Genomic DNA, 20,324 nt, shown 5'->3' with positions numbered 1-20,324 from the left:
TGTGGGAGCCGTGGCTGTGAACGCTTTATGGGAAGTTGTGATTAGTCTGGTCTTTATATATTCCAATATTTTCTTCCCCGATGTTCTGAGAGTGCGGAGCGGATTGTGTAGGGAGAGGCGTTCCCTTAAGTAACTCGGGCCCAAGCCATGTAGGGCTTTAAAGGTAATAACCAACACTTTGCATTGGGCCCGGAAGGTGATCGGCAGCCAATGTAATGATTTTAATATTGGAGTAATATGGTCAAATCTAGAAGTACCTGTGACCAATCTGGCTGCAGTGTTTTGGATCAATTGAAGCTTCCGAACTTGGTACAAAGGTAGCCCCATGTAGAGCGCATTGCAGAAATCTAAATGAGAGGTTACCAGTGCGTGTACCACTCTTTCAAGGTCCCTCTGGGCCAGGTAGGGGCACAGTTGGTGTATCAACCAAAGTTGGTACCAAGCGCTCCTGGCCACTGCCTCCTCCTGAGATGACAATTGTATTGACGAGTCGAGGAGCACTCCCAAACTGCGAACTTCGTCCTTTAGGGGAAGTGTAACACTGTCCAGGACTGGTTGACAAATCTCCATCCCTGGACCAGGGGTCCCTATTGCAAGCACCTCCATTTTCTCTGGATTCAACCTGAGTTTGTTTTCCCTCATTCAGACCATTACCGACTTAAGACAGGCATTTAGAGGAGAGATACCATCCTTAGTCACTGCAACAGTCAGAGACATAGAGAAGTGGATCACACAGGTCATTAGTCCCAGTCCAGAATTGCCCAGTCCAGATCCTGATCCAGCAGTCCTGGACCCACCCAGACCCAACATTGTCCAGAATGATTGACTGATTGCAGCTAAGTGTCCTGGAAACTCTGCCATGACATCTGGCAAACTGCATGGGCTCCAAAACCCCTTACTTGCTGCCTCTGCCCAGAAGGCCCCCAACACAGCCAGTGACTTTGGAAGGGGGTGCCATGTCAAGTGGGTGTAGCCAAGTGCCTCGTTTCCTTCCTTATGGCCCACAGCAGAGGAATGGACATGCCAGTGTTATCAGGTAAGGTGTGTGGCAATGGCGACGGATCCACAGTGTGGCAGCAGGCAAGCATGTGAACACTGGCTTATTGCTGTGCCTGCCTGGGGACTGAACTAGGGGGGAATCACAGGCAGAATACCATGGAGTTGGCCCATTGTATCCTTCCTGTCCATATGTGCTCATCATTACTATGCTCCAACCTTTATTCTTTGCTGTATTAGTCTTCTTGGAAGGAGGGAGCCAGCTGATAATGATCCATTCTGCTTCAAAGACCTTAACTTCTTTTAACTATGCATAGGCTAGTTCACTGTGGCTTTGGCTGGAACCAAATATGTGGGTCTGAGAGCAAATTGAGCCTGAGAAGACAAAATGACTACACTGAGGCTGTCAACCTTTGGACATACCATGAGACTAAATATTATTGTTGTTGTTAATTGTCTTTGAGTTGACTTTAACCCATGGCAACCCAATGAATGAGAGCTTTCACACCCATTCATAGAGATGGGAAGTATGATGGCTTGTACCATCCATTTTAGTAATCATTGATATATCTTACAATTCAAAATCTTGTAAAGTTCCTTCATAGCTGCCTTCCAAGTCCTAATCTTCTGACTCATTAGAATGACTCATTAGTGAATTATTATAATGCTTAGTATATATTATAATTGCTACAGTGGAAGGCAATAGAAAGAAAGGAAGACTGTATTACAAGTGAATAGACTCGAACAAGGCACCTGGAATCTGAGACTACAAGACCTTAGGAAGGCTGTTAATAAGCCTTAATAGAGGTCTCTTGTTCATAAGGTCACCATAAACTGAAGCCAAATTGATGACAATTAACAAAAGCAAGGCTTTGTGTTGAGGAGGTGGGAAGAGTACTTAACATCCCAGCACTTCCCAATACTGTTCTTAGCACTGGAAGATATCACACAACTGAAATTGGAAGAATAATCCAGTGTCATCCTGAACGCAATCATGCATATTCACATTATTGCGCGAAAGGTTACAACACGCGATTGCTGGCAGTCCGAACGCACTCCGAACACAATCAGGCGTCAATCTACAGTTGAGTAAATTCGGTGAACTAGTGAAGTCACAAACCCTATTCCTAGACAACTTCGCACTCAGTGCACTGTTGTTTGGTGTGATATGCATGTCTCCTTTGATCCTGGTCCCCCCGCATTTGGAAGGGGGGGGGGTTTCCCATGAAGCCACGCTGCAATTCCGCTTCAATTTTGCTTCTGCTTGTCCTTCAGCATTGCTGAGGGGGGCCTGCTGCTTGCTAATTAAGAGACATGGACCGGGAACTATTGGATAACCATTATATTCACGTTTTAATGTGACAAGAGTGAATATATGCTAGTTTTTATGTGAATAGAGCATGTTTTTTCAACCATTCTTCCCGCCCCCCCGCCTCCCCAACCTCTTTTGAAAATTGTGGGGTTTCTTGGTTCCTCTCTCTCACTCACCTAAATATGCTATGCACCAGTCATCTGGAGTCTCACAGACCATGCACAATGGTGCCAGTTTGCAATTAAGAACTCATTGATGTGATGGCTTACTTTGCACAGAATCTGGGTTGCATTCGGGGAGGCCATTACAGTGAATTTAAGGTGTGATAAGTAATCACATAATTGTGTGGATTTTCGAATTGGCCTCGCTATCTTCTCTTTCGAAATTGAGAGCCTCCTGTCCTGTTTGATAAACTCCACTGTTGGGAGGAGATAAGTGAAAGCCAGATGAGTAACATGTAGTCCGGTAACAAGATGTGGCATCACTGTATTAAAGCCAGGCTGAAATGGCTACTACTGCATTTGATGGAAAGTATTTGAAGGAATTAAACAACACACACCCCAAGAAGCAAGAGTATTATGTTTCTTTAATGGGGGGGGGGGGGGATGTCAATCTTGATTTTGCTAGGTATATTAAAGTCTGATGATTTTTCTGTTGAATATAGTCATTTTATTGCATCGTTTTATTTTGTTTTAATTTATTAATGCTTTGCAGAATGCCCATTTTCTGTCTCCTCAGTGCTTCCTTCAAATGTGGAGTGTTTTGGCAATGTTGTTTGTGAGTTGTTTTGAGCACAGCATGGTGTGGGAAGTGACATATAAATTAATTGCCCAATATATTTAAAAATCGTTATTGGGTGAAATTGGACATAAAATGATCTGAATAAATAGTACACAGAGATTTTAGTGTTAATATTATCTTATTTTGGGTTTTTGAACCTTTTGTATCATAGCCAGATATAGCAATATGTGTACTCCATTCCTTCAGGAACAGATTGTTGCTTTAGGTGAGAGCTGTACTCTGCCTCTTTCATTTTATTGGCCAGATAGCCACAATATCCTTTATTTCTATTCTAATTCTTCAGTCCCATGTGTGTGTAGGAATCAAAATCTGAGGAACAGAAATTTATGAAAAGTTAATGAATTTTACTGATGCTTAATTGGGATTTATTTATTTTTAGTAATGTGTTTAGTAATGATGATGATTAAGCTTTATTTATAAAGCACTTTAAATTTACAAAGATTTGATTAACCCATGCCCTTGTGTTCTTCTTTCATAGTCTCATAAAAGCTATCAGGAAACTATGTGTTGGTCCTATATGGTAGATTTTCATTTAGAAACAGAATTCTCTGTGGACAAGTGGTAAACTACTAGAAAGGACGAATTAATGATAGAATTTTTAAATTTTTTTAAAAATTGAGTTTAATTATAATATAGTGTACAAAATTACTAACATAAAAGGCATAACTAAAAAAACATAATTGACACTAAAAATACAACAATACTAATAATACAAAAATAATAAATTGTAAGATTCAAGGAGGGAAGAGAATCTCAAAGAACAAGTCGGTGAATTCTTGTACATAAAGATTATGTATATGCATATTTATATAGCTATGTATTCATTTCAAAATTTCTCATCCAATCTCTAGTATTTATAATATACTAAAGACAAAATAACATCAAATAATAGCAGTGATAAATAACATCCACGAGAAAAAACAAACAAAAACAAAACACAAAAACAAATATAAATACAAATAAAAAATCATTTAGTATAAAATACGTTTATGTCCAGAACTCCCTCTATTTCCGTTCTTTTTATAACCCTAAGCCTCTATCTCTTTAATCTTCTTTTTAATGATGGAAATTCTTAACCAGACTTCTTATCAGTTGTAATCACTTATACGTTTTAACTGTTCATCTGAAATGAATATTCCATTAATGTTAGAGTAGGTAGTTTTTCTGTCTAAAGTATCATAAGCCTCCCCCCCTTTTTTTGCATGAACAGTAATCCTCTTTGTGTATAAAAATATACAGTCTCTCTGTATATCTATAATGCTTGGTATATATTATAATTGCTAAGGTGGAGGGTATTTACTTTATTATTGGTTTTATAGTGAATCTTGAATGAAAAATCCTTCCTGTTGCCTACAAGGAATTAAATCAGGGCATAGCCTCCTGATCTTTAAGTGACTGTTAAAAAATCAACATCCTGAACTCCTTAGCTCATTTGTAGATCAGCACATTTGGAATTGTTCTTCACCAAGATAATGGCCATTTAAGATCTTTGCATTATTTTATTCATGGTGACCTGTTCTATGAATAAAACAGGAGAAATACTGTAGAAAGGGTTTGTGGTAGCAATAAACTGGATTGCAGCCTTTGCAGTCTGGTTGCATTATATGTGCCACATGGGACAGATTTGTGACTCTCATGAGAATAGCTTTTATGTTTAAATAACAAAAATGTTGTCCTTTGTTCTCATATGGAGAATGTATAGAGGAAGACTGTTGATATTGGCATAGTAAAAGTTTTTACTGCTGATCCTACCTACCACCCAGAGATTATAAATCTTGATGAATTTGAGGAAATTACCGCCATTGTCTCATCCCACCAGGGACCATTCTGTGGTTTCAGTTGCATTGCCTATAGTAGCTCTTATACATTCCCTTAACTGAGGATGGTTCGTTTGCAGCCGTGGTAGTGTGGGATGGCTTCTCCCTGCTTCAACATTAACTTCTTCAGCAGCAAAAGTCTTTACAGTTCTTAAAATATCAGCACCTGCAAAACAGAATATGGAGCTATAAACTCAGGAGTGACAATGATCCAACTGGACCAGGGAGTCCTGTCCGAAATAGCTAATGTTGAGGAATAATAGGGATTGCAGTGCAACAACATCTGGAGGGTTGTATGATTCCCATCCTGAACTAGAATCTGAAAAAAACAACAACACTACAGTCTGAAAGCAGAACTAATGAAACTTCCAGTTGGATTAAGGTGATTAGTAGACCAACTCCCCAGTTCTGCTCTTTTTTCTTTATATCTATCCTGATTCTACCCATCTCCGTTTTGGTCTGACCATAGTCCTCCATTCTTGCCTAGACCCTTCCAAGCTACAGTTGCATCATCCTGATGGATCCCAGTCAAAAGAACATAGCTTTTGCCTTGGTTTGAATGTTTTCTCTATTGTATTTTTCTAGAACATTGCAATCTCAGTTTTACAGTATACCACACAAGGTGTTCCCAGAAGCATTTATTGGAACTTGTGCAATTCCTTGCTCAAGTGGCGGAGTCCACAGCTGCATAAGAATAGAATGATAAGGGAAGAAGCAAATGGTCTTATGAAAGTTTGCTCACACAGATATTTGCATGTATATGTGGAAATATGCAGACATGATAAAAACTGAGACAAAACAGTTAGAATTGAGGAGCAGTGTGATAACTTGTTTTATATTTCAAAAAAATATTTGTCTGACTTCATGCACATTTTATATAAAAAATTGAGAATTTGACAATGTTAGTTCTGTACTTGAAAACCTAGCTAGACGCTGATGTACTGTAGTTGTGTCAGAATTCAAAGACATAGCCGTGTTAGTCTGAAAAATCTGTATGCAAAAGGATCTTGTAGCACCTTTGAGATTAACTGAAAGAAAGAAATTGATAGCATGAGCTTTCGTAGACTTGACCCTACATGCATCTGCGGAAGGGCCACACTTTGCTAGTGGCTGTGCCAGGTTTCTTACTAAAGTAGATACATAAACCCTGTCCTTTCTTGAACATGGGGGAGCTATGTCAAATCCCATTTAAAATTGGTAGTACTTAGGCACATCATTTGTACATCATTGCAGGTGTAGGCATTTCTAACAAGATGCACAATTTTAACCAGTGAATTTTATTCTGATATACAACTAGTTAGCTTTCAATTTTGTGTTTGAATCCCATCTCATATGTGTTCCTTATTTATTCTAACTAGCAATGAGTCATAATGATGAAAACTGCAGTGAAGAAGCAGCTGGGCAGGAAGATCAGAAGAATGGCCATGATGCACAGGTAGAAAAAAATTATTAATAAAATGTTAAAATTCTTCACCCTTCTTTTGTAATAAAACATTTGCCCAGACTTGGTTGTGAAGATAGTTTGGCTATGATGGCTAACTCCATGCTTGGATTACAGGTATACCTCAATTAATGAAGAAGATGTGTTCTTGGATATAACTTCTTCAACAGAAACTTTTGTACCAGAGGCAGAAACAGTATGGAAAAATAGGGTTTGGTTCTTACAACACAAAAATGAAGCGTATGCTTCAAACAGACTTTTTCTTTAAAACTAACAATATGAGCAATGAGCCAAGCAACTCCGACAGACCTTGCATAAGTAAACAAAAATTCTTTGAATCTTTTAGAGACCACTTGAAAGCTTCTTCCAAAATGTATCCATGTGTGACTGAGAGGGAGAGAGAGATCGTGGTGGTCAGTTGGCTTTGAGAGACAGACCTGAGGTGGAGGATAGGGAAGACAGAAAAGAAGGTGAAGAAGGGCTTACAGAGGAGAGTAGAGGTGAATCAGGGGGTCAGGAGAACCCTGGGGAAGCAAGAAGGAGAGAGGCAGAGCTAAAGGGATAAGAGTGAAGGGACAGGTGGATGTGATGAGAAAACCCAGAAGAATCTCACAGGGAAAGGTGGCAGTGGCAAGGGAAAGAGCAGCGGAGTGGAAGCCAGGCCAAAAACGGTGGCCCACCACTTTATAATGAGGGTGAGGAAGACCTGGGTGGGAAACTCATTCTCAGGTAAAACTGAGGGACTCACGCTGGGAAGGGAAGCTAGGAAGACCATGTCACCAGGAATCTCTCCCCTATAGCAGATACTCAGGGACCATTTCCAAAGATAGAGAATTTGGAGGGCATCTGATAGGACAAAAGGGCCCAGCACTGGTATCATGGCCAGGGACCTCAGTTATTGGAGAAAGTGGATTGGGAAGCAGCGGTGAAGTGCTTTCCAGCTTCTATAAGTATAGAAGAAACCCGACAAAAGGGTAGAGAGAACTCTATTTAAGTTCTGTTGATAAAAGAAAAGACAGACAATCTGAAGAAGTTTTGAGTTAATCTATAATTGGATAATAACATTGGTGCTGCAGCCACAAATCAGTTTCATGTGCTTTTGTATACAAAGAGATGGAAGCTAGAGGAACACCACTCCATCCTGGGGAGGGAGGAGTGGCTTCACCTGGGATGATTTTATTTTCTTTCACCACCCTCCACTTTTCTTATGATTTCCATTTTGGAGGCCAAATCTATAGATCTATGCCTTCTTTTAACATATTGGTGGTAGCTGATGAGGCAAGTTTATTTGCTCCCCTCCTTATCTCTCCGTTTTGGTATTCATACCTGTTCAGTAAGGGATTTTGGAAGCAGCTGCTATTGTAGGCAGACACACAAAGCTATATAGTAGGATCAGCTAAAGCTGAATCCCACTTTTTCCTAGCTGAAGCTTGATTGCATTGTTTCTACACTGCTGCAAGTTGACACTAAAAGTCTCGTTTTTCCAGCCCCCTGTCACCATCTTCCCAATGTCGATGCTATTAAAAACAGATGAGGAGGAAAAAGGGAGGAAAAGGTAGCCATAAAAAGACTTTGTGAAAAGTAGATGCTTTGCCAGAGGCTTTGTTAAGTGACATATGCCTATACTGAAGGTAACTATACTTGAACTACCCTTGAAACTGTAACTTGTACTCAAGACAGGAAGCTACTGTTAGGAGAGAATACAAAGAAATGGAATGGTTTCCAATTGGCACAAGGATTAGGCAAGGCTGTATTTTATCAGTCATCTATTTAACTTGTGTGTTGAACATATCATGCATAAAACAGGATTAGCTACATAATAAGGAGGTATGAAAAAGAGGAAGGAGTATCAACTGTCTAAAGTATGTGGATGACACCATATTACTAACAGAAGGTAACAAATTTAGAAAGTTAAGGCAGAAGGAGCAAAGGCAGCTGAAAATTAAGAAAACAAAAATTGTGACACAGACAATATACATAATCTTAAAGTAGATAATGACATTGAAATATTTCAAGATTTTCTATACCCTGGTTTAATCATTAATATGAGTAGAGACTGCTGTCAAAAATCAGAAAAAGGCTAGGACTTGTAAAGGCAGCTAAGAAGGAATTAGACAACATCCTGAAGTGTAAAAATATATCACTGAATTCTAAAGTCAGGATGGTCCCATGCGATAGTATTCCCCATTATTATGTATGGCTGTGAAAGCTGGGAAGTGAAGGCAGCTGATAGGAAGAAAATCAACTCATTTGAAATGTGGTGATAGAGAAGAGTTATATGGACACTGTGGAGTGCTAAAAAGAAAAACAAATGGGTACAGAGCAAATAAATCCTGACTATCCATAGAAGCCAAAGTGAGTAAGCTGAGACTGTCATACTTTGGATACATCATGAGAAGACAGGACTCACTTAGTAATGTACACAGCAATAAGAAAAAAGGAAGATAATATCCCAGATGGCTAGATTCAATCAAGAAAATTATGGCACTGAGTCTGCAAGACCTGAGCAGAGCAGTTGAGGACAGAATGACTTGGAGGTCTCTGTTTCATAGTCATAAGTCAAAGTCAACTTGATGGCAGTTAACAACTATGAGAAAAACAGCTTGAAATTAGCATATTGACCCATCCCTAGGACAAAGATGCTATTTCATTCACAAGCAAACTGAACATATTATATCTGAAAGTCTTTACTGGAGAACAGTTGAAATAACCAGTCATTATTATTTGCACTTAACATATTTAAATTTTGCCCTTAGGCTGGTCCTGCTTCCTATCACAATTAGTTTATATAAATGTTCATTTCAAGGTTTTGTTGTTCAAGATTTAAAGACAAAAGAATTCATTAAGTATTCATCTGCTCTAATAAGCAGCATGCTAATAAGATTATATGGGTGGATTAGAGAAAACAACAGTAATTTAATTTCAGTGAATTCAGTCATTCAACTTGTCTGGAAGCTACTTTGACAATTTCACAAGCATTGTAGTGCTTTTAAGCTTATGTTCCATTTTGGCTTCATGGAAATAATGTGAGGTGTTAAAACGGAACAAAAAGATGGCCCAGGATAATACTATGTATTAGTTTCCAGCTTTGCTCATTTGGCAGTGCTAACAGGGGTTTTTCTTCCTACTTGAAGACAAAACTTTTGATGAATGCTAATGGTCATTTACCACATGGTAACTTACTAAGTGTGCTCAGTAAGCCAATCAGCAGGATTTCCAAGTGTGGAACAGTCTTCTGCTTCCCTGGATTTCTGATCAGGTGCCAAAATGTGGAATGACTGTTTTCCACTTAACAGTAGAAATGACTGTCTTGCCAGATAGTTGTATGTATATTTGTTGAGTTAATTGTACACTTGTTACAGTTGTTAACTGATTACCTATGGACTAATTAATGGAATACAAAACTGAAATGTAGGGAAACAGAGATTGTTGTATTCACTCTACTTTAGCAGTCAGCAAGAGTTTCTCAGGGCTAGAATACTTCTGAGAGAATTATTTTGAGCTGAACATGATGACAGTAGTTTGCTGTCTATTTCCCAAAGGTTCCTGTATTTCACCTTTGTGTTACTACTAACTCACTTTTATATCAGTGTGTTGATTTTCCTCTAGGGACATCTTTTCCAGGACTTACTTAACTTCTATACCGTCCACATTGTGAGCCATTAGTGCTTCAAATACAACAGTAGCAAGTTGTTTTTCCTCTATTGTTCTGAGTATTACAGCACAATTGTGATTAAGAACACCTTTTTATACCACCCACATAATAGCAACGGGTATATAACTTGTGCTAATTTCCATATACAGGTGAAGATGATTTATTTATTTGTTTATTAAAAACCTGTCAAATTGCAGCAGCAAAATTAGAATGGAAGTAATTTTTGTATCTATTTAGATTGACTAGTGTCTTTTCCGGTAATCCTCTTATCATATTTGAATCTATGGACTCTTTCACACTGAGGAACTTATCATTGCTGAAATACCAGCAAAAGGTTCCTGAAGTGTTCCTGAAGTGCCAAGATGGGATAGCTGGTAGCGCTTCTTAATCATCATTGAGACATCCGACTTCTCTCCCATTGTCAAAGCATTTGCTTTGTTCCCGTTATTCATGGCTGCTCCATGAATGTTTTGACAATGGGAGAGAAGCAGGATGCCTCAATGACGATTAAGAAGCGTGACCGGCTATCCCACCTTTGTGCTTCAGGAACACTTCAGGAACCTTTTCCTGATGGTAAGCCTCTGTGTGATAAGGGCCTATGAGTAAGACAAATAACTCTGTGCTTTAAGTGAAAGGTGAAAGGAAGGAGGCCTTGTGTGCACAATGCTTTATGTATGATGTTCCCAGCTTGATTTAGATGCTTGTATACAGTGACTTTGTGAAAAGGGAACTGTGGTTGGCCCCACTCTTTACCTACAGACTCAAAGATAAGAACAGGTCCTGTATACAGTATTTGTAAGTATGTATAGTCTGTACTCAAATACACAGGGCGTATTCTCATCTTCGAGCCAGTAGGCAGAGAGTGGGGCCAACCATAGTTACCTTTTCACACAGTCACTGTATACAAGCATCCAAATGTGAAGAAAATGCTTGTTATTTATGTTAGCTAGTACTATCTGCTTTGCAAGTACTGTAGATAGATACAATTGATTTCCTCGTCGTCTGTTTGTGACTTCTTGTAGGCTAGATGAATAGTGAACTGGGTGGTAAATCTGTCCGGTTGTGTCCATTCATGTGCATAGAATTTTTAAAAATCACAATGTTGTGTTAATTTTCTTGCTTATATACCTCAACTAAACAAAACATTTGCATATACTGTACCTCCATAATGCATCTGAAGCAGCACAGTTATTATTTGATATGCTTGTGTCTGCTGGTATTCATATTTAACACATTTCAGTGACTATATTCCATGCATACAAAGAAGGGTGGAGTGTGAGAAACAGAAACTTGTGCTGTTATTTTTAGGGATGACTCTGTTTCTCTCCATCCTTTTCCAGGACTGTTCTTGGCTAACTTTCCCATGGATTTCTAACCTCTTGCTATGGTTCTCTTATGTAACAGGAAATAGGTTGACAGGAACAAACACACAGTTAGCATATCAGCTGCACCCACAATAGTAGCTGTTTTAGTTCATGCTGTTCTCATTTTGCTAAGCAGATAGAATCGCTTGAAAGAAGTGGGATATTTGGGAACGTTGTTGCCTTTTCCCTAAAGAAGCAGCAAACACTCTGTTCAGCACAAAAGGGCAGAGTTAAGATACAGTGATGGGGAAGATATTTTCATTTTAAAGTTACAAGTTGGTGAATGTCATGTCCTGGGACTGTGGATTTAAGTATCTCTTTGCTTTCCCTCCAACACTTAAGGCAGGAGTTATGTGCAAGCTTCAAGAACGAGAGGATATTGGGCACCTTGAACTTGTTCAGAAACTGGCAAGAGAAAACTGTCATCTTCTACATGCAGACAAAAAAGAACCAGAGAAGACGGACCGGGTAGGATATTTTCCAGTTTGTGGATTTTCAATAGAGTCAAGTCACTGGATGTAATCCAGCAAAGTGCATCATGACTGATTCCCAGCCCAGTCAATTAAACTTAATTCACCGCGAATTCTTCTGCATACTTACTTAGAAATAAATTGCATTGCATTCAATGAGATTTCCTCTAGTAGTTTTATTTATATACAGTTGCATAAGTTATACATGTACTCTCATCCATAGCTTTTAATGGAGCAGTCATGGTCTGGAGAGAAAATTTATTTTGTTTCTTGATGAAAGAAACAAAATGCAAATGAAGGTTGTATTATCTTGCTAGCTTAAGGAAACAGCATTTTGTCCTAACTGTAGCATCTATTTAAACTGTAATTGTTGAAAAGACTTGCTTTGTTAGATAACTTGTTTTGTTCCTTCTCAGATTTTTAATGTAAGTTTTTGGAAGGGAAAATGGGAAGTTATTTCTCTTAGCTGCATCTTAATTTAGACCCCCAACTTTCACCACCTGGAAACAAACAAACAAAAAGCCTATTTGAATGTAAAATGTGTAATTTAATATGTATAATGTTTGTAATGTTCAACAAAATTTTCTTTAAGCCAGTTTAGTCTTGGAAGTTCTTGTGGCAAGCTGAAAAAAATATTCCCTAAAGAAAAGTGTTTAGCTCTTACAAATAATAATAATAATAATAAAAACAGGAAATAAGATGTTGTTTAAGAGCACTACAATAATACAGTTGACCCTCCACATTTGCAGCTTTGACATTTGCGGATTTGATTATTTGCGGTTTTATTATGTTCTCTCTTGGAATCTCTTAAGACCGTAGAGTTGTGCTGAAAGCCTAGAAGTTCCTAAAGAAAACACTTCTCTGGGCATTTGTAGGTCCTCTAGCATGATTCTATGATCAGCTTCTGGCAGATGTTGACCATACGGTTGCACTGGAGGACCTGGAGATTCTGAGAGAAGTGTTGTCTCAGGTAAAAAGAATAGTGTTTTTTATTTTTATTTTCCCACATTCATGGAGGTCCTTCACCCCTAAGCTCAGAGAATGTGGAGGGACCACTGTATGTTCAAAAGCACAAGAAAGGCTTAGCTTTTGTAGGGATGGTATGCATAAGTTGGAAGAAAAGTAATTAATGAGGCAACAGATTTTCAGAACATCCTTTATTGAGCTATTCAGATTGGTTCTCATGGTAGTTTTTCTGAAAAATCTTTACCAATAGGAGATGGATAGATATTGCTGAGATCAGCATACTACCAAAGCAGTAAAATTACAAACCACGCAGAACTGCAGTATTATCCGTCTTGTGTATCCCTCTGCCTGCCTGATAACAAGAGGAACTTCTGTCCGTTACATTCATATGAAGAGGGAGTTATGATAAGATAAGGCCTATTTTCTTTTTAGATAATTATTTCTCTTAAGACACTTCATGTGCTTTCCTTTATCCTTAAGTACAATATATATAATATATATGTATTGTTGTTGTTCTTAACTGCCCTCATGTCAACCTCGACTCATGGCGACCCTGTGGATGAGACATTTCCAAGACCCCCTGTCCTTTACAGCTCTGCTTAAATCTTGCAAATCCAGTCTCATGGCCTTCCTGATTGAGTGTGGCATCTAGCATGTGGTCTTCCTCTCGTTCTGCTACCTTCTGCCTTTCCTAGCATTATTATCTTTTCCAGTGATTCATGTCTTATGATGTAGCCAGAGTCTGGCAGCCTCAGTTTAATCATTTTGGCTTCCAGGGAGAGGTCAGGCCTGATCTGTTGAAGGACCCATTTGTTTGTCTCTTTGGCTGTCCAGCACTCTTCTTCAGCACCCTATCTCAAATGTGTTGATTTTCTTTTTAATTGCTTTCTTCATTGTACAGCTCTCACATCTGTACATGATGATGGGGAGTACAATGAATTGGGTGATTCTGTCTTTAGTGATCAATTGTATATCTTTACTCTTTAGGCCCTTGTTTAGATCTTTCATCACTGCCCTTCTAATTCCTAGTCTTCTTATTTCTTGACTGCAGTCTCCCTACTGATCAGTGTGTTTGTGTGTGTGTATTATATATACACAGATGAGCTATATAAAAAGAAGATAAGATGAATGATACATGGGAAGAAGAATCATACAAAGATGAATCCCAGATTCTGGAAAGTGATGTTAAAGCACTACTTCAAGTAATTGGGAAGAATAAATCACCAGGAACAGATTACATAACACTAGAGCTGTTACAGTCTACAGAGATAGAACTGGCTATAATACTAACTAGAATCTGACAACAAATATGGAAAAAAAATGACCCACAGATTAGAAATGATCAACAGACATTCTCATCCCTAAAAAAGGAGTCAAAAGAGTTCAGTAATTACAGGACCATTACATTAATTCTCATGCAAGCAAAGGCATGGTTAAAATTCTGCAGCACAGACACCTGCCACAAATGATAAGAGAAATTCCAGAGATGTAAGGAGGATTCAGGAATGGAAGAGGCATTAGGGATCACATCGCAAACTTATGGATAATGGAACATTTACCAGAGAATTCTGAAGAAAATCAGCAGGTGCTTTATGGATTACACTACAGCAAAGCCTTTGACTGACCACATAGATCATGAAAAACTATGGATTGATCTGAAAGAAATGAGAAACTTCATTCTCCTGATGTGTAACCTGTACAGGAAGCTGATCAGAACAGAATATGGACAAATAGAATGGTTACCAATCAGAAAAGGGGTCAGACAAGGCTGCATTCTATCAACCTATCAATTCAACTTGTATATAGAACATGTCTAGACATGGAAGGCGGAGGAGTGAAAATCAGAGGAAGGAATATCAACAATCTTAAAATATGCAGATGACACCACACTACTAGCAGAAAACACCAAAGACTTGAAACAATTACTAAAGAGAGTCAGAGAGGTAAGTGCTGACTAAGGAAAGTTAGAGAAGCAGACTTGCTATTGAACATTAAGAAAACAAAAATAACGACTACAGAAGAGCTACAGAAATTCAATATAGATGGAGAAGGAATTGAAATAGTTAAAGATTTCCCATACCTTGGACAAATCTTAAAATGCAAAGATATTAAACTGAATAGCAAATTAGGATCATCCAAGCCATATTTCTCATCACCATGTATGGATTTGAGAATTGGACAGTGAAGAAAGCTGATAGAAAATCAACTCTTTAGACATGTGGTGCTGGAGAAGAGTGCTGAGGATACTGTGGCCAGTCAAAAAGACAAAAAAATGGCTCCTAGAGCAAATCAAGCTTGAACCCTTCTTGTAAGGCTTCATTGACTACATTGATGCTGTCATACTTTGGCCACATCATGAGAAGAGATGACTCACTGGAAAAAACATTAATGATAGGAAAGGTAGGGGGAGTAGAAAGAGATGAAGATCACATATCAGATCATTAGATTTAATCAAGGAGGCCATGGTCTTAGGTCTGCCAGACCTGAGCAGAGCAGTTAAGGACAGGGGGTCTTGAAGGTATCTCATTCACAGGATCTCCATGAGTCGAGACCAACTTGAAGTCCATTAACAACAACAACGACATATATGCATAGAAATTAGTATCCACTTTAAAGGGAGATTTTATGAAGAAAATGTTGGAATTACATAATCAGTAGTTTATTGTGCTTTGGAGACAGGTTGCTAAAGTGTTAAACATTTATCTATATCTTTCTTGCGGCAGAAATATACCCTTCCTAGCTTGATTAAGTAACTAGCTCTGGTCATTATGATTATTACAAAAGATTTCAAGTAATCTTTTACACATTCCAGATATTTTCAAAATTTGATTTGCATATTTTTTGCATATGTGCTGAAGTTCCCACATAGTGATTTTGCTATCTTAGTTCAAGTGATGAACCATAGAATCATAGAGTGAAAGAGACTGCAAAGGCCATCTAATTAAACTCCCTGCCATGCAGAATATGTCATTTAAGTGCACCCATAAGTGATATGACATGCTGGAAGGATGGCCACTTAAGCACTGAAACAAAAAAATACAATAAAAATGCATTGCTATAAATATGCAAAATACACTATTTTGCATAACGTTCTAATATAATAATTTGTATGTATTACCCTAATTTTCAAAAGAATGACTATAATTAATATAGAAATGATCTCATCATTGGCTAAACAAAGTGATTTATGTTCCTGACCATTCTACCATTGGTGGGCAGCTCCAAAGTCCCTTCTCTCCTTTTTATGGTTCTTTATCTCAGTCCAGAGGCCCTAAATACTCTAAAGGCACTGATCCCATCTGATCTTGGAAGCTAAGCAGGGTCAGCTCTGGTTAGTCTTTGAACAGGAGACAGTAATTGAATAACATCTGCCATAGGCTATATTTCAGAGGAAGGAACTGGCAAAACTACCTCTTTGTATTCTTTGCCTAAGAAATCCCTATGAAATGCATGAAGTTGCCATAAGTAGATGGGCAAATTGAAGGCGCATAACCACATCTCAATCCAGACCTGGACAGGACAGTCCTTCAGATGGAGAATGCCTTCAGACAAAGAACTGGCCTCTGATGAGTCTTTCAGGTGGACAGCTATTCTCTGTAATGTTGAACATATGACCTTTCTGCAATCTAAAGGGAACCACTAGAGAGTGAAGCTTGTACAGGCATGATAAATGTCAGTTTTTCATGCATAACAGCGTATTCACACAAAATGTTAACCATGCAAATCTGATATGATAAAGTACCTAGTGGAAACATTTAAAAAAGTAATATGCTAAGCTTTGCAAGCAGAATAATTTATTCAGTACAATCATATGAATGCACTTTTATTTAATTTACATGATTAAGTCTAGTCACGGAATGTGATTTTCTTTGGCACGGGACACAAGTGTATTTGGCACAATACAGAGCATTATCTGCAACCATTTCGTTAATCTTGAATTTTGTATCATGCATGCAAAATAACTAAAACTTGGGAATTTAAAATGAGTAGAGTATTTTCTTTTTCATATATTCCAATTCTTGCCATTTGGTGTTTATGCTATTTAGATAGACTTAAGATGTCTATCAAGATGAATGGCTTACTATATCCAGTTTCATAACCTTTAGAATTGTGCCTTAGGCTGGAGGTGTGTGAAACTCTGCCACTCCAAACATAATTGAAAGAAACATTGTGCCTGAAAGGCATTACTCTTTTTCTTTTCTGTGGTTTACAATGAAAAGCAGTAAATTATAACACTCTCTATGCTGGTTGAGCTCTGCTGGGTAAAACTGGTTGTACATATTGCTTGCCTAATATATGGATATTAGTGCCCTCTGGCTTCCATGGTCTTGTTAAGTGTTCATGTTATTTTAAAAATATTCTTAATTTCTGTAGAAAAGTTACTTAATCTGTATACATTATTAAATGGTATAGAATTAGAAGGAACACCGTATTCCATATATGAAAACCTGTGTCCATAATTAGTCTGAGAAGGTATTTAGCAATTGGATTACTTCTTAAAATCTGTATTAATGTGTGAATCATCTGGCAACAAGTAAAGCCAAATACAGCTTGATTTTTGGAATACACTTCCCAGACTCTCCTAGCCAGCATGGGTACTAACCATCATAATGAAAGTAATAGTAAAATGCCATCATTAACAATACAGATTGGGTGGTAGAATAAAAAAGCAAAAAGCACTCAACCTTAAAAACAAATACACACCCAAAGCCTGACGCATATAAAATATGCACCAAAGTTTTGTTATTTGCATTAAAATAGAAGCAGCTGCCTGTTACCATACCTCAGAACATACTGAAAGTAGAGATTTGTATATGTTTGTGGTGACTTCCCATTGCTTATTTAAGTCTAACTGGATATGAACCGTTTCCCTTTTAAGAGAACATTTCATTATTCAAAAAGTTGGTTCCAGATGCTTTTCTGATGGTTGTTCCTGAAGAGGAAATGTGTCCTTTCCTCCCTGCCCTTTCTCTTAAACTCAGCTGTGCTGAACTTAAGGCACTGATTAGATGTGCATGTATATGTAAAAAGAGGTGAAATGCTTGTCAGCAGTTTTGTACCAGTAAACATGCAACTGAAAATAGATTCTAGCCTAATTTTATTCTGTGTGTCTGTTTTTCAGAGAAGAAAATGAATTTTTATTCCTGTCCCCTTGCCCTAAAAATTCACTAGATAAGGCTGGGAAAAATCTTTGTCTGAAATCCTGAAGAGCTGCTGACAGTTACTGCAGGCATTGCTGACCTGTCACTTGCCCTGACAGAAAAGGACTTGGCAGAGGAAATACAGGGTCCTGCTCAGCAGAATGACTGTGTGTGTGTGTAGGGCAGGTTTTGTTGTGTGCCTTCAAGTTGTTTCTTAGATATGGGGATCCTAAGGCAAACCTATCATGGGGTTTTCTGGGGTTGAGAGTGTGTGACTCACGCAAGATACCCAGTGGGTTTCCATAACCAAGTGGAGAATTAAACCCTGGTCTCCTGGGCCATAATGTAATGGTCCAACTACTACACTATGCTGGTAGATTCACCACATTTTAAAATAATACTCATTTTGCCATCTGAAAGTATGATCATTAGATTCAAACTCAAAAGGTACCTAAATTGCACTAGTTAGAGCTAAGTGAACAAATGTTATTTTCTGTGTAAGACTTTCTGTGTTTCCAGTCCCTTTAATCAAGTTGGCCATTATTTTTGTTGTCACTGATTATTTTTGGGTAGAATACCAAAATTATGTCACCTTAGCTGTTCAGTTGCTCATCAAAGCTCACTTCTTTTGGGAAATTATTTTAAGTTTTTCTTGTTACACTATTAAATTGTTTATTTTAGAACATTATCTTCAGCTTATCTTTTCTCCACAACCATGGTTCAGATGCTGCTCTTGAAGAATGCATACATACATTATAAGAGAGCTCACGTTCTCTAGGAAACGTGAGGCATGACATAAGAAATGGATTTAACTAGAGCCACATTTTTGACAATGAAAATTATTTAGAATCTGCAAAGGGGTGGAGACCTGTGAAGCAGTTCCACTGTAACAGGCAGCAATCTCAAATAAACATAGCTGGTGTGTCCATAGCTAGATATCCTTATGTTTGTTAACAATGGTGAAGGGCTGTCTTGTCAGGAACATGTGGCACACTTGGCCTGGAAATGACATGGATGTGGCCACGAGGTGGAACTGGTGCAGAGGTGACTACAGTTCAAGTGGCAGGTGTGCATGAGTCAGCATTTGGAAGTTGTGCATCATGGGACATTGATGCAACATGCACAGTAGGTGAAGTCAGTGAAGGGGTGCATCATGGGATACAGTACGATGCAACATGCACTAGGTATGAAACCAGCAACGTCTCATTGGTGGCATGGCTATTACATGACTTCACAGAAGACCATCTATATAAGTGAGAAGGTGACTATCTCTGTTGTTTGGTTGTTGTGTGCGGTAACTGACGAAGCACTTTGTTTGTATATATAGCTGTGAGTATCCAAGATGGCTGTCTGGTACTCTGTGCATTCTTGTAAATAGCTTGCAACAAGTGATTAAAGCCCTCGTTGTTCGAGTGAGAGCTTTGCTGTCCAGCAGTGTTTATTTCTTCAAGCTGGGAGCTCAAGGCTGGTCAACTTGTGTGGGAGGAATTTTTCCTTCTCAGCCTGAATCCTTTGCAGATGTCTCTCCAAGAGCCTTCTTGTGGCATCTTGCCTGCTTGGATCAACTCTGCATGTGGTCATAGTGGACACAACGCATCTCTCTACGCCCCAACATGTCTTGCTGATTGTTTTGTTTTGAAACTATGAATTGCCATACCAAAGAAGAAATCTACTTTGAGATCAGTTTATTTTCTGATTATTTATGTTGTTGTTGTCCTATGTCCTTCACTTTTTTCTGACTTATGGCGACCCTAAGGCAAACCTATCATGAGATGTGAAGGGAATCAGTGTCAGTATAGAGAGTGCTGTGAATGGAAGGGAATCCTCTTTTGAAACTTTTAAAAGGGATTTTGCCTCTGACAGTTGGGGACAGTTGGATAAGACTGTTGGAAGTCATAGGGGAGTGAATGTGTACTGGGTATTTCAACTGATTGAAGGAAAAGGTCTGACATAACTCAGTTTGACTCTTGCTCTGTGTTTGAAATTCAGAACTGAAAGTTCTTAATGCATCAACTATTCTACAGGACATAATAATTTACTTCTTAATTTGTTACAACTGACTTTCTTCATCCTGAATGAAAGGGTGGTCATGCCTACCATAAAGAAGACAAAGCTAACACACAAATGTGTCCGCATTGAGATCACTTGACCCAATCGAACCATTGAGGCCCATGACCCAAATCCAAAAGGGGATTCTGAAGTGGGACTGAAGGGCAGGTGAGAGTGACAGACTATCAAGGTTAGGAACTGTGGGGGGCAACTTTGGATAGGCCAACATCACACAAGGTTATTTTTTGCAAGATTTGTTCAGAATGTACTTGCTTTTGCCTTCTTTTGAGGCAAAGACTTGCGCAAGGTCAC

At 38.5% G+C, this 20,324-nt stretch overlaps 1 protein-coding gene across 4 annotated transcripts in view; it reads left to right on the top strand.

Annotated features, from left to right (window-relative positions):
* RAPGEF5 (Rap guanine nucleotide exchange factor 5) overlaps positions 1 to 20,324 on the top strand; it is a 179,622-nt gene that overhangs the window by 64,280 nt on the left and 95,018 nt on the right. For 3 of the 4 annotated variants that reach the window (XM_042475396.1, XM_042475397.1, XM_042475398.1), the window contains exons 8-9: positions 6,285 to 6,361; positions 11,729 to 11,854. In XM_042475396.1, the coding sequence (XP_042331330.1) occupies positions 6,285 to 6,361; positions 11,729 to 11,854 (203 nt within the window). Of the gene's footprint in view, positions 1 to 6,284; positions 6,362 to 11,728; positions 11,855 to 20,324 lie in introns of those variants that run through there. The other variant, XM_042475399.1, reaches the window with a different exon arrangement.

The sequence above is a fragment of the Sceloporus undulatus genome, chromosome 6, assembly GCF_019175285.1.
Source record: "Sceloporus undulatus isolate JIND9_A2432 ecotype Alabama chromosome 6, SceUnd_v1.1, whole genome shotgun sequence".
NCBI classification, from domain to species: Eukaryota; Metazoa; Chordata; class Lepidosauria; order Squamata; family Phrynosomatidae; genus Sceloporus; species Sceloporus undulatus.
This window is presented reverse-complemented; position numbering and strand designations above follow the sequence as displayed.